The following is a 13,313-nucleotide window of genomic DNA, read 5'->3' as shown; positions in this document are numbered from 1 at the left end:
TTTATGACTAGTGCCAGTGGTTACTCATCCCAAACTCTGCTACATGTAGGCTACATGACTACAGACCTTTCATTTTCTGTATTCCGGATTCCTTTATGTGCCGTTGAAAGAACATTTTCTGAATATGTGTTTTTAATGTGTTTTTGTGTATATGTTGAAGTTATGTAAATTAAAGTCTTAAGTAAAATATTTTAAAGTTTTGTAATGGATGTATTTACTGTTTTGGATCTCTTGTATAGAGACAATATAATTAATGTGAGGCATTTTGAAATCTCAGAAACTACAAAGATTAGGCTACTGGGTCAAATTACTTCAGGAAAAGTCACGATTTGCTTTCCATTTAATCTCAGTGCTATCTAGAAGATACAAACAGGATAGAGATGCTCTTTCACAACTTTTCTCTAATGTGGGCACATAAAATTGGGAAACTTTAGCTTTGCAGAAAAAAATTGGTACATTCATACCTTTTAAAAAACAAAATAATATCAGTGTCCTAAGTTTATGCAATTTTAAGACAGAACTAAATTAAAGATAACTACATTTATTGCTATGTTTTTATTATTTTTTATTATTATTAGACTATTTATTATTATTTTTACTACATTTCTCAAACCTATTGTATATGGAACAGCACTTCTAGATGACATTCATTCAAAACTGATATTACATTCCTTGTGGTTAGGTTGTGATTATATCAGAAAGTACCAATAAGTAAATTACTTGCAAGTAAATGTTTGTGGTTGCTGTTTTACTTGCACTGAAAAAAATTGCTTGTAGGATTTACTTGATAAAATAACAATTTGTAACAATTTGCATTGACATGTTGTCAATTTTATTGCTTTGTACAATCTACCTGTTATTGTCGAGTAAAGTCTACTTACCAAGTAAATTTAACAAAGAAAATAAGTAACTTTAGCTTGGCCAGAGTTTAAGTATTTTTTTTTACTTAAAATATTACTGGTTAATACTTTGATTTTACTCAAAACAGCACTGAATTACACCATGCTTATAAAGTGTATGTGTTACTCAAAAATACCTAAGCCCCGAACACAGAGACTTCAATAATTTGTACACAATGAAGGTAACATTCCATGGATCGTTTGAGCATGAATATTTCATTTTGAGTAGAAAATTAACTCCATATGTAACAAAATAGCAAGTTACTAAACATAAAACCAATGATAAAGCAGCGTAAACAGCAGGAAAACAGAAAGAAAAAAATCAGCCTAATTAACCTTTAATTATTCATGCCCCAGTGCATGATGGGAACACCAGTATCATAAAAGTTCAGTAGGGTTTACTTAATTTTACAAATGTCACTATTTTATCCCTTTTAATTCTGTTCTAAGACTTTTAGTTTGTGTTCCCTTTGTTCATGCCTTTCTTTGTTTTGATTTTCCGCCACTCTTTAATTTCCATGGCCACCATCATTATTAGTTCTGCGTTTCAGCTGTGTTTCATCATTCATTAATCATCTCGTTTGTCTGGTTTATATAGTTTACCCACCACACAGTCACTCTTGGTCTGGTCACAGTTATGTTTATGTGTTTGCCAATGCCTGTCTGCTTGCTCCTTTTAAACTTATTATTAAACTGTCATGTCGAACTTTATTCATTTGTCTTCATTTGTCTGGCTGCAAATGCAGTGACAACAACGTTGATATTTACACTTTAATTTTTTTGATGTTATTGTTGTGATGTCATGTTTGATTTTTTTAATTTAATTTTTCCAAAAATATTTGTTTTTACTGACTGTAAAAAAAATTGAGTAATTTAGAGGATTAAAGAATGTACTCTGTACTCAGAAATTCTTATGACTGTGATTGAACAGCAGAATGATGCTAACATAGCATTAACTTGCTGCTCTTGTTTTTCTGTGAATTCATATTATAAAGTCTTTAACTGTGCCACTGTGAGAAATTTAGTTGTTTACTACTATAACTGTTTTGAAGTCACCATAATGACATATTCATATTCAAATTTATGATCTAGTCATGTCAGAAATGTGACCAATTAAAACATTTGTCAAAATGATGACAAGCTAGAATATGAAATAAGCTAATTGCCTGAGTTTAAGTCAAACTGTTCTTAGCCTGAACATGAAGAATTTATTTTTGCATTAAGCATGAAGATTAATCAATATTTTAATTCTAATTCATAAATTTTTGTGCATGAATCTTTCTCTGCAACTGCTGATATGCATCTTTGAAAGATTTGACATCAATACTTGATATACATTATACAAAAATGGTAAAATTGTAAAAATCAAAAAATAAATAAATCATAATTAAAAATTAAAAAATATGCAAATTTATAATTATATATTTATTTGTTTATTAGACCTTTTTAATTAATACTGTTCCAATACTTTTGATGTTATGTGTGAATAACACCAAGGATTGCTACTTAATTTCATTGTACTCTGTGCAATGACAATAAAGGAATCTAAATCTAAAAAAATCTGCATTGCAAGCTGGGTGCCTTCAGAGTACATATGCACTGTAGAAACACAGTATGTGTCACTGCCTGGGATAACAGAGAACTCAAATGAAGAGGAGTCGTGACAAGGGAGATCTTTATTCTCACCAGAAAACACAAAGTAAAATAAACTATAATTAAACACTGAACAGGTCACTGGAGATTCCAGAGCTGGCCTGCAGAGATTGCAGACCACACAAGCTGTCAGATCTCCTGACTACGAATCCTGAGGAACAGGTGAACAAGTGGGTAAGTGAAGGCCTTGCACTTTTACACAAGACAGTAGAATACTGAACAGACAAAACAATCTAATCACGATGAAGGACAGGGAATGATAGAGATTTGACATATATGGGAATAGGTGGGGGTGGGTGAGCTTGTCATCGGTGCACTCCCACTGCGAGATCAGCACTGATTGCCCAGACCACGAGCTGCTGAAAACGACAGGACAACAAGGAGAGCCGAGAAGGCACCCTGAACTTTGACAGTATGTTGCTGTGTGTTTACAATACATTTTTGAGAGTGCAGCTAGATACAAGAGAAATCCAACTATGAAATTACTGTGAAAGTAATGGAATAGGTAACTCTTTATAATATCTTTCATTAATAAATTATTAACAAACATTATATAATGCTTAATGGATCATTAGTTAATATATATTCAGAGTTAGGAACATGAGATAATGTGCTTGTTACTGTTTGCTAATAAACTTCTTAAACATTAGATAATGTTCAAACAAATTGCTTACAAATGTCATTAAACTTTTACTTCCATATGATAAAGCACTTATTGGAAATCTACAAATGTTTTTAACAGATGTTATAAAATGATTAAAAGCTTGTGTTAATGCACAACACTTCTGCTGCTATTTAGATGTGATACTGGTAAGGTTAGGGACAGGTTTGGTGGTATGGGTAGGTTTAAGGGTTGGTTAAAGGGTCAACAGTGTACAGGGGTCAATTTGATAACCACAAGGGAACACAGTTCAATCTGTTTATATTATATTGTTTTGATAACTAGTATTTAGAAAAAAAAATCTTTTTTAAAAAAAAATGTTTTCCTCTGTTTATTTATGATTCAAAGAATATCCTTTTTTATGATATACTGAATAGTAGCATTTAGCTAAACTTGCAGCCACCCTTTACACAACCTTGTTACATTAGCTAAAAGTCCAATTCCCATAAAGATACTAAATGATTAGTAATCATTTATAAACATTTACAAATGATGAATAGTTTCAACTTTAGATTGGCTACTACAAAAAAATGAACAAATGATTAATAAATGAGTAGTAAAGATGTGTGAATAGGGTAAATTCAGGTCTTCTGGCACACTTTTTTGCAATCGAGATGACTGCTCATAAAGGTATTAATGTTAAGTTAACATTTATAAACATTTAAAAATGATGAATAGTTTTCAAAATTGTGTACTGCAAAAACATGAACAAATAATTAATAGATTATTTGTTAAGATGTGTAAGTAGAGGTCTACACAACAAAAAAAGACCAACAAATGAACTGAAAGTTTACTGATGTGTAAAGCATGAAAGTGTAATCTGATATTTTGTAAGCATTTAAATCGTACATTAAACTCCCAATAATCATATGTTGGGCGCCGCAGCATAAAATGGTACTGTTTAGTTCAGGTCACTGCTCTTAGTGCACGTCACGTCACTTTTTTTTAAACATTAACAAGAACATTATCTCATATTTCTAGCTATGTGAATATATATTAACTAATGATCGGTTATCATTATCTGTTAATCATTATATATTGTTTGTTAATGATTTATAAATGAAAGTTATTATAAAGTATTACCTTTAAATACACAATTGAATATTATTAATTAAATATAAATTGAGATAATGAAAATTAAAACAGGAGCACTGCAGAACAAGCAGCAAACAGGTCATTTTAAAAAGAAGGAGATTCAGTTCAGTAATCAGCATAGTACTGTTTAAATCAGATTGGCAGGGGTGGCATGCTTCGGCTACTCCATCTCTCTGATTAATCAACTTTACCTCTTATTTACTCCTGTTTTTATTAATAGAAAATATTGAGCAAGTGACTTGCAGTTTTACTGGAGAAATGTGTTTAACACAAAATATGTTTAAATATTAACTGTTTCTAGTACATGAGTCAAAAGCTCAAAAGCTATTACTATTGATTTTTCAATTTTCCTCATCAGGTTAAAACTCTTTGCCTTAAACGAATATATATTATATATATACAGGTCCTTCTAAAAAAATTAGCATATTGTGAAAAGTTCATTATTTTCCATAATGTAATGATAAAAATTAAACTTTCATATATTTTAGATTCATTGCACACCAACTGAAAGATTTCAGGTCTTTTTATTTTTTAATACGGATGATTTTGGCATTCAGCTCATGAAAACCCAAAATTCCTATCTAAAAAAATTAGCATATTTCATCCGACCAATAAAAGAAAAGTGTTTTTAATACAAAAAAAAGTCAACCTTCAGATAATTATGTTCAGTTATGCACTCAATACTTGGTCGGGAATCCTTTTGCAGAAATGACTGCTTCAATGCGGCGTGGCATGGAGGCAATCAGCCTGTGGCACTGCTGAGGTGTTATGGAGGCCCAGGATGCTTCGATAGCGGCCTTAAGCTCATCCAGAGTGTTGGGTCTTGCGTCTCTCAACTTTCTCTTCACAATATCCCACAGATTCTCTATGGGGTTCAGGTCAGGAGAGTTGGCAGGCCAATTGAGCACAGTAATACCATGGTCAGTAAACCATTTACCAGTGGTTTTGGCCACTGTGACCAGGTGCCAGGTCGTGCTGAAAAACGAAATCTTCATCTCCATAAAGCTTTTCAGCAGATGGAAGCATGAAGTGCTCCAAAATCTCCTGATAGCTAGCTGCATTGACCCTGCCCTTGATAAAACACAGTGGACCAACACCAGCAGCTGACATGGCACCCCAGACCATCACTGACTGTGGGTACTTGACACTGGACTTCAGGCATTTTGGCATTTCCTTCTCCCCAGTCTTCCTTCAGACTCTGGCACCTTGATTTCCGAATGACATGCAAAATTTGCTTTCATTCGAAAAAAGTACTTTGGACCACTGAGCAACAGTCCAGTACTGCTTCTCTGTGGGGAATGCGGCACCTGTAGCCCATTTCCTGCACACGCCTGTGCACGGTGGCTCTGGATGTTTCTACTCCAGACTCAGCCCACTGCTTCCGCAGGTCCCCCAAGGTCTGGAATCGGTCCTTCTCCACAATCTTCCTTGGGGTCCGGTCACCTCTTCTCGTTGTGCAGCGTTTTTTTGTCACACTTTTTGCTTCCCACAGACTTCCCACTGAGGTGCCTTGATACAGCACTCTGGGAACAGCCTATTCTTTCGGAAATTTCTTTCTGTGTCTTACCCTCCTCGCTTGAGGGTGTCAATGATGGCCTTCTGGACAGCAGTCAGGTCGGCAGTCTTACCCATGATTGCGGTTTTGAGTAATGAACCAGGCTGGGAGTTTTTTAAAAGCCTCAGGAATCTTTTGCAGGTGTTTAGAGTTAATTAGTTGATTCAGATGATTAGGTTAATAGCTCGTTTAGAGAACCTTTTCATGATATGCTAATTTTTTGAGATAGGAATTTTGGGTTTTCATGAGCTGTATGCCAAAATCATCAGTATTAAAAACAATAAAAAACCTGAAATATTTCAGTTGGTGTGCAATGAATCTAAAAATATATGAAAGTTTAATTTTTATCATTACATTATGGAAAATAATGAACTTTTTCACAATATGCTAATTTTTTGAGAAGGACCTGTATATATATATATAGTCACATTTACTCAAACCACTAAATATAAAAAATAAAATACAATTATTGTAATTATAGATATTAAAGACTGTTCTGTAATTAACATCATTTAGTATGATTAAATTTATGGTTGTATATTGCAGGAGATATATTTAAGAAGTCCCAAGAATCTCAACAGAAATAATGCAATCTGTTTTGGAAATTGTTAATCGTCTGAAGCCAGATTTACTATAATGGGAATACTGATCTTTGATAGTCTGATTGATTTATCCTCTGCATTTAATCTCAGTGTGGTTGCACTTTGTGTTCCTGAATGGATCATGCACATGCCAGTGGAAGCTCATGCAGATCAGAGATCAGGGTCACACTTGCATCGGTCAGCCTTGTTACATAAACATGACATGCAAGGTTGAGTTTAGAAGTGAGTCTTTAGCTTTTGCTTTTGGTTCCATTTTAGTTTTAATAACAACTACTGACATGCAGTATTAAATAACCATTTAAATATTTATTGTCTGAAAAACTTCATTCTTGTTGTGTTAAATATTGTGAACACCATTTTATTTTATTTATTTACATTTCCAATTAAACTATGATTTGGTCAAATTTAGCAAAAAATATATTTTTATTGTGTGTGCTTTATACACATATAAAATTCTAACTATAAAATGCTAACATAACATATATAAATTAACTATGACATTAGCCATAGCAAGACACATAAGTTGGATGTATTATTCCAAAAAATATTCAAAATGTAGTTTCAGTCACAGAATAATATTAATCATGTTATAATGCATATGTTGAGACATGGTGAAAATGTTCCTGACTATTTAAAACAAAATAAAAAAAAATATTGTGTGAACTGTGTAGCTAGTTCATATATCAGTGTTTGACATTGTCACATTAAGTGATAAACTTTTATTTTTAGATCAATTTGATTTACAAAACAAACACTAGTTTAACTAGATTCTTACAATTTCTAAAGAAAACTATAATGTTTGCTCAAAATAAACTTGCTGCCACAATGCTGAGTGTTTTGGGTGGTTTTCATACGCAGTTGCTAAGGTGTGTTATTTTTAGCTTGTTACTATGTGGTTACTAAGGTGTTCTAAATGTTTCCTAAGGAGTTTCTAGAGTGTTCTGAGTGGTTGCTAGGTGGAACAATCAAATTAATTACTTTTTGACCATTGACTAGAGTTTCACTGCAAAATTTCATTACTTACTGTATGTGTTTTAAATTTAGCAAAGCCCAGCCATATTTGGCCCCTTGATACAGTTTGAATCTCTGGATACAGTCTTAATCATTTCTTAAAATATCCACCACCTAGTTATGGTCCACACTGAACTTTTGTGGACTCAAATACAGCCTCCTCCAAGGTGTTTCTCTAGATGAGAACTCACCATCCTCAGAAATCCCGCAAAAACGTCATGCTGGGCGGGATTTACTCAGATAAGCCAAGAATATTTAAGCTTATTGGCCAGATCTTGACCTCTCCATGGAAAGTGATTGATCATTCTACAATAAGCCCTCTCAGACAAGGTCAGTAAGTTCAGGATCATGGCAAATCATGACCTATCTTTCCAAGTTGGAGGGGTAAATCCATCTGGAGACTTTCCCATTTGCCTCTTCGACAGCCATAGATGTCCTTTAGTTCTAGGAAGGTTTCAACAGTTATCCAATTAAAGTGTTATCTCTCCTTTTAGTTGCCTAGTCTATAGGGCTTTAGACTTTGTGGCGTCATCAGCAGTCAATCCTGTCTTGAAGCAGCAAACTCCTCACAACTCATACTCAATAAACTGCTGCTACTGTTGGACTTCTGGATTTGACAAACCAATTCCACATTTCATTTAGAAAGAGGTTCTCTGAGGAGTTATGGGTGCCCACGGTTCCAGCCTGGATGAAGTCTTGGCTGAGGACATGCACCACTGGTACAACAAGTTCATGAGGGAATCGCCATCAGGTCTCATCACACTCTTTGAACTCAAGACCATGCTACAGATGCAGGGGATGTCCGAGGAAGCCAGCGGCTATGTGGACCAAGTCTTCTACACCTTTGACATGGATGGGGTGAGACAAATGTGTGACTGGAACATTTAGGTTTATTATGCAGATTGGTCATTCGAACATTTAGGTTTATTATGCATATTGGTACATTACAATGTAATTGCACGTATTCTGTTCATTGCATTACAATACAATGTTCATTTCTGTTCAATTACATTATAATGTTTGGATACATTTTTGAAACATTCTCCCAAGTGGATACATTTTTGAAAATAGAATGGTATTATTGTGCTTGCTATTATCTTTTGTTGTCATTTTTTTGAGCTTTTATTAAGTTTTATGCATACACAGTAACACGATTTAGCATTTTCAGACATGTCAGTGTGGACAAGCTACTTTTTTAAAACTCTTGAAAGGCCAAAGTATTCTTCAGTTTTTATACATATGTTGCTTATGTGTACAGTGCATGTGACAAATTTCATTGGCGCATAGTCAAATTTTTCTAAACACTTATACAATGAATGGTCAGCTTGCACGTGTGCCTTCTTTTTTATTATATTATATAATAATTCTTGTTATATAGTTGTATATTTCTTTATTTAATTCAAATTTTTATTTATTTTTACCTCAGGATGGCTACATAGATTTTGTAGAATACATCGCAGCTGTAAGTCTGCTACTGAAAGGAGAGATAAACCAGAAACTGAAGTGGTACTTTAAACTCTTTGATCAGGATGGAAACGGCAAGATTGACAGAGATGAAATGGAGACCATATTCAAAGTAAAGTATAACTTTTTCCTTTATTCAGTGATCTGTTTGTTCTAGTTCAGACTAGAGTTTTGTTTTGATGTGCCACTTATGCAATGAAGCAAATGCACACCTTTTTGAGTTGCAAGTTAGAGAAACAACTTAAAGAAGACAAAATATATCTGCACCCTTAATCTTCTTTTCTTCATAAAAAGAAGTTTAAGTGAGAGTGCAGTTATATTTTGTCATAAAATCACATAAAAGCAATGGTTTTCAGTTACTAATGCCGTTGTAGAAATGTACTATTTAGAGTTAGCCATGATTTGTTTATTCTTCAAGCAATGTCAACATGGAAGCCTCCATGACAGGGGTAGGCAAGTTCGGTACTAGAGAGACGCAGTCCTGAACAAGCTAATCAATGTCTGCAGGATTGCTAAGGCTATAGGGAGGTGAGTTGAACTCTGCAGGATTGGGGTTCTCTAGGACCAAACTTGCCTACCCCTGCTCCCTCAGGTGACCCTCCCCATGTAGAATAAAACATTTGTTATCAAACTTGACTGCATGATATGACTGCAATCCTCTTCTCATGAAGGTCTAAATCATTAAAAAACAAAATTAAAACATACTATTATTTCCTCATGTGTAAAACCTTTTAATGATGAAATGATAGTAGTAGTCTAGGAAAGTAGTCTTTAAGGAAAGTAATTTGTATTTAATCCTAACCTAAATCCATGACGGTCGTTTGCTGAGCTCTGTCATTTTTAAAATGTAGTTTCTGTCCTATTACACCTGTCCATTGAACAGAATTATTCAGAGAGTTTGTATAACAACTTCTGAAGCCACACAACAAATGTTGGTTCAGGGGGGAAGGAAATTAGACTGTGGCAATGTGACATGTCATGTTAGTAAAAGACAAAACATTAATATTTTTCATCTTTGCCCAGGCCATCCAGGACATTACCCGGAGTTATGAAATTCCTCCAGATGATATTGTGACTTTGATCTATGAGAGAATTGATGTCAATAATGAAGGTGAGAGCTGCTAGATCATATTAACCTTCAGCATAATTTGTCAACTGGAATATTTCATTTGGAACAATTGACATAACACTAATTTCTCCTGTTGTCCACTGTGGTGTTTAGTGTCCTTTAATTTTCAAGGTCACAACTGAGTTGCACTACAAGTCATTTCTGTCCAGGTTTGAACCTGCAACCTTTGTGTAGTATTAGCAGCTCAAATCTAAAACCATTAGGTTAACACCTCTACCACCATTAACAATGATCAATGTTTAAATTTCTTTATAGAACTAGGATAAGAACAAGGTTATGGACTAAAATAAATATTCTTTACAGCATCTACTGTGTATACACAGAGAACAAATTCCAGTGGTAAAATGTCTGGGTCAGTCTGTCTAGGACAATATAACCAGTTAAAGTTTGGAATCATACTGTGTCTGTTTCTGTTTCTTTTCTTTTCTTTTCTTTTCTTTTCTTTTCTTTTCTTTTCTTTTCTTTTCTTTTCTTTTCTTTTCTTTTTCCTAAAGAAAACCAAGTAGTTCATGACTGTTAAAATTGTTTACATTGTTTTAAACAATTTAATCCTAAACTTCAGTTTTCATTACTGTAAATAATGTCATTATCATTTCCATAATGTACTGTAATTTAATTTCATTTAATTATTGTATTGATTATTATATTAGGTGTTATTGTTTTTTTAAGTATTTTAGAATGAGTTTTTCAATACAAACATTGTAAAACATTTAAAACCTTTTTAAAAAAAAATTAAAAAAAAAATTTAATAATTTTTTTTTATTATTTTTTAAAATATTTAATATTAAATTTTTATTATTTTTTTTTATTACATTTTACACTATATAATCTTAATTTTTTCTTTTAATTTTGTTTTACTTTGGCAGGTGAGCTGACATTGGAGGAGTTCATCACAGGGGCTAAAGAACATCCTGATATCATGGAGATGCTCACTAAGATGATGGACCTCACGCATGTCCTGGAGATCATAGTCAATGGGCAAAAAAAGAAGGAGTGACTGCCAATTTTTGATGCATTGCACAATAAAAGGATCCCATCCTGATTAAAGATCAACTTTGTGGCTTAAAAGCGTAAAACAGACTCAGTAGAGGGTGAAATCTGCTAGCAGCTTCTCTGTTATTGTTTTCATACACTTTTTTTCTGTTTCTGTGCCTCCAGATATCCAGTTAGCAGAGCTCTCTTACCCTTTTACTTTTACCTGAATCACCTCTACAAGTCTGAAAATGTCATTCTCACAGGCAGAAATGACACAAAAGGAGATGAATCATGGTTTAATGGATCATTTGTCCTATTTGCTGGGGTGTGAAGCATGTTCTTAGCAATGGATGTGCTCTATAATCCACTGCATTTACAGTGACCCTAAAATGTATATGGACACATAAGCCTCAATTAAAAAGCATCAAAATGACAGGCGTTTTTAAATGTGACCTCAATTTTGGTGTATGTAATTTTCATTCTGTAGATAATTCTACAGTTCTAACTTGTAACCAATGCCTTACATAAATAAATGCAGTATGCTACACATTTGGACTGCTGTTTTCTGTCTGACTGTTACCATTGCTTTTACTAAGAGAAAAGGATTTTAAAAAGCTTACTTAAATAAATTAATACTATTTATGAAAAACACATGGTTTAAAATCAGGAATTATCTGTATCTAAAAAACCTGAATCTATTCCCATATCCTCAAAAGTCTGTTCCTGGCAACAAAGTGGGAAAGGAAAGGTGGCAAAAAGTTTTACAGTATATACAGTACAGTTGCAATCAAAAGTATTCAACCTCCAGAGACTGTATTACTTTAGAAATGCAAGCTTTTCTGAAGATTTAAAACAGGGGTGCCCAACCCTACTCCTGGTGATTGACTGTCCTGCAAAGTTAAGCTCCAACCCTAATCAATTAATTAGGATTGGAGCTGAACTTTGCAGGACAGTCGGTTGCCAGGAGCAGGGTTGGGCACCCCTGATCTAGAATGCTTTAAAAATTGCATCTATAACAGTTTACTGGCATGTCACTGTAAAATCCAATAGTTTACCTTACTTAGAAATATTTAGTTATCTTTACTTAGCTGTTATTCTTAGTAGGTTTCATTAAGTTACAGCTAATTTCAAGGCAAATAAAACAATTTTCTTGCTGCTTTGGGTGATGCTTTCTTAAAATATTTAAGTAGCCACACTTCCATGCTTATAAGCTTCTCTTGGTGAGTTCTCTGGGTTCGGGCTATATTCTCGGCTCAGAGCCTTCCCCAGGACAGCACTCCAAAATTCTCCTTTCCTTATATTTTTCACTTGGTGAATTTATGGGCACAGGACTTTCTGGCCTTGCCTATACATTTATTTTACCAGTATGTGTGTTCCCTGGGAATCGAACCCACAACTCTTTGGGCTGCGAAAAATTCTCTACCACTGAGCCACAAAATATGCTTACTATTTGCCTAATCAGATTATATGTCAGTGTGAACTCGTGAAATGATATTTTATTAACAAGGTTCGGGAGGAGCACGATCAGATAATTAGCCAATTTGGCACAGGTGTAACCCGTTTAGCTAATCATCCTAACTAGCACAATACGTACATATACACAGCCTACTTACCTCTATTCTACGACAGTTTTCCGGCATCACTCCTCCACCCCTACTCCTCACTCTTAATCTATTCTTATCCCATACTAGAGATGGGGGATTTCTCTGGGTTTGGGCTATATTCCAGGCTCGGAGCCCTCCCCCAGGACAGCGCACCAAAATATGCTTACTATTTGCTTAATCAGATTATATGTAAGGGTGAACTCGTAAAATGTGATTGTTTGAAGGTAATCATTTGAAATGGTGAAAATTTGTCCCAAGTGGGTTTACAAATTGACAAATTGCAAGTGTTTTCATTTTAAGTTTCATAAGGGATTTGTCATACTGCAAATGAAAAAATTTCTTTGCAACTGTTGTGTTGAAGGTAATTTTGTGGATTTAAAAGACAACACAAAGACTGTAAATTATTTTTTAAATTCTTTTTTATTATAAAAATAGAATATGAAAGAGTAAACAAATACTGTTTAATTTATTTTGCACTTACCAGCATTGTACCTTTTTGTTGAGCGCTGTGAGGGAGTAGGGGAGCCTCACTTACATTATTAGATCTGGGGAGGAAGGAGCATATTAGACTGTGTCACACATAGGCAATTTCAATTCAGAAAGCCACTGTACAATATAACTATACCTGACGCTTACCCTCGTAGAGGGGAAAAGAGTGGCCAGAG

The 13,313-nt window shown here is 34.1% G+C and overlaps 1 protein-coding gene across 1 annotated transcript; it reads left to right on the top strand.

Annotated features, from left to right (window-relative positions):
• The first annotated feature begins 2,885 nt into the window (after positions 1–2,885).
• On the top strand, positions 2,886–11,501 carry LOC109051832 (guanylyl cyclase-activating protein 1-like). Its single transcript, XM_042770799.1, has 5 exons — positions 2,886–2,964; positions 8,119–8,334; positions 8,903–9,052; positions 9,964–10,051; positions 10,936–11,501. The coding sequence occupies exons 2-5, from the start codon at positions 8,140–8,142 to the stop codon at positions 11,064–11,066; spliced, it is 564 nt and encodes a 187-aa protein (XP_042626733.1). The 5' UTR covers positions 2,886–2,964; positions 8,119–8,139; the 3' UTR covers positions 11,067–11,501.
• The last annotated feature ends 1,812 nt before the right edge of the window (positions 11,502–13,313 follow it).

The sequence above is a fragment of the Cyprinus carpio genome, chromosome A15 (genome assembly GCF_018340385.1).
Source record: "Cyprinus carpio isolate SPL01 chromosome A15, ASM1834038v1, whole genome shotgun sequence".
NCBI classification, from domain to species: Eukaryota; Metazoa; Chordata; class Actinopteri; order Cypriniformes; family Cyprinidae; genus Cyprinus; species Cyprinus carpio.
The sequence above is the reverse complement of the archived record's forward strand: the minus strand, read 5'-3'. Positions and strand labels throughout refer to the sequence as shown.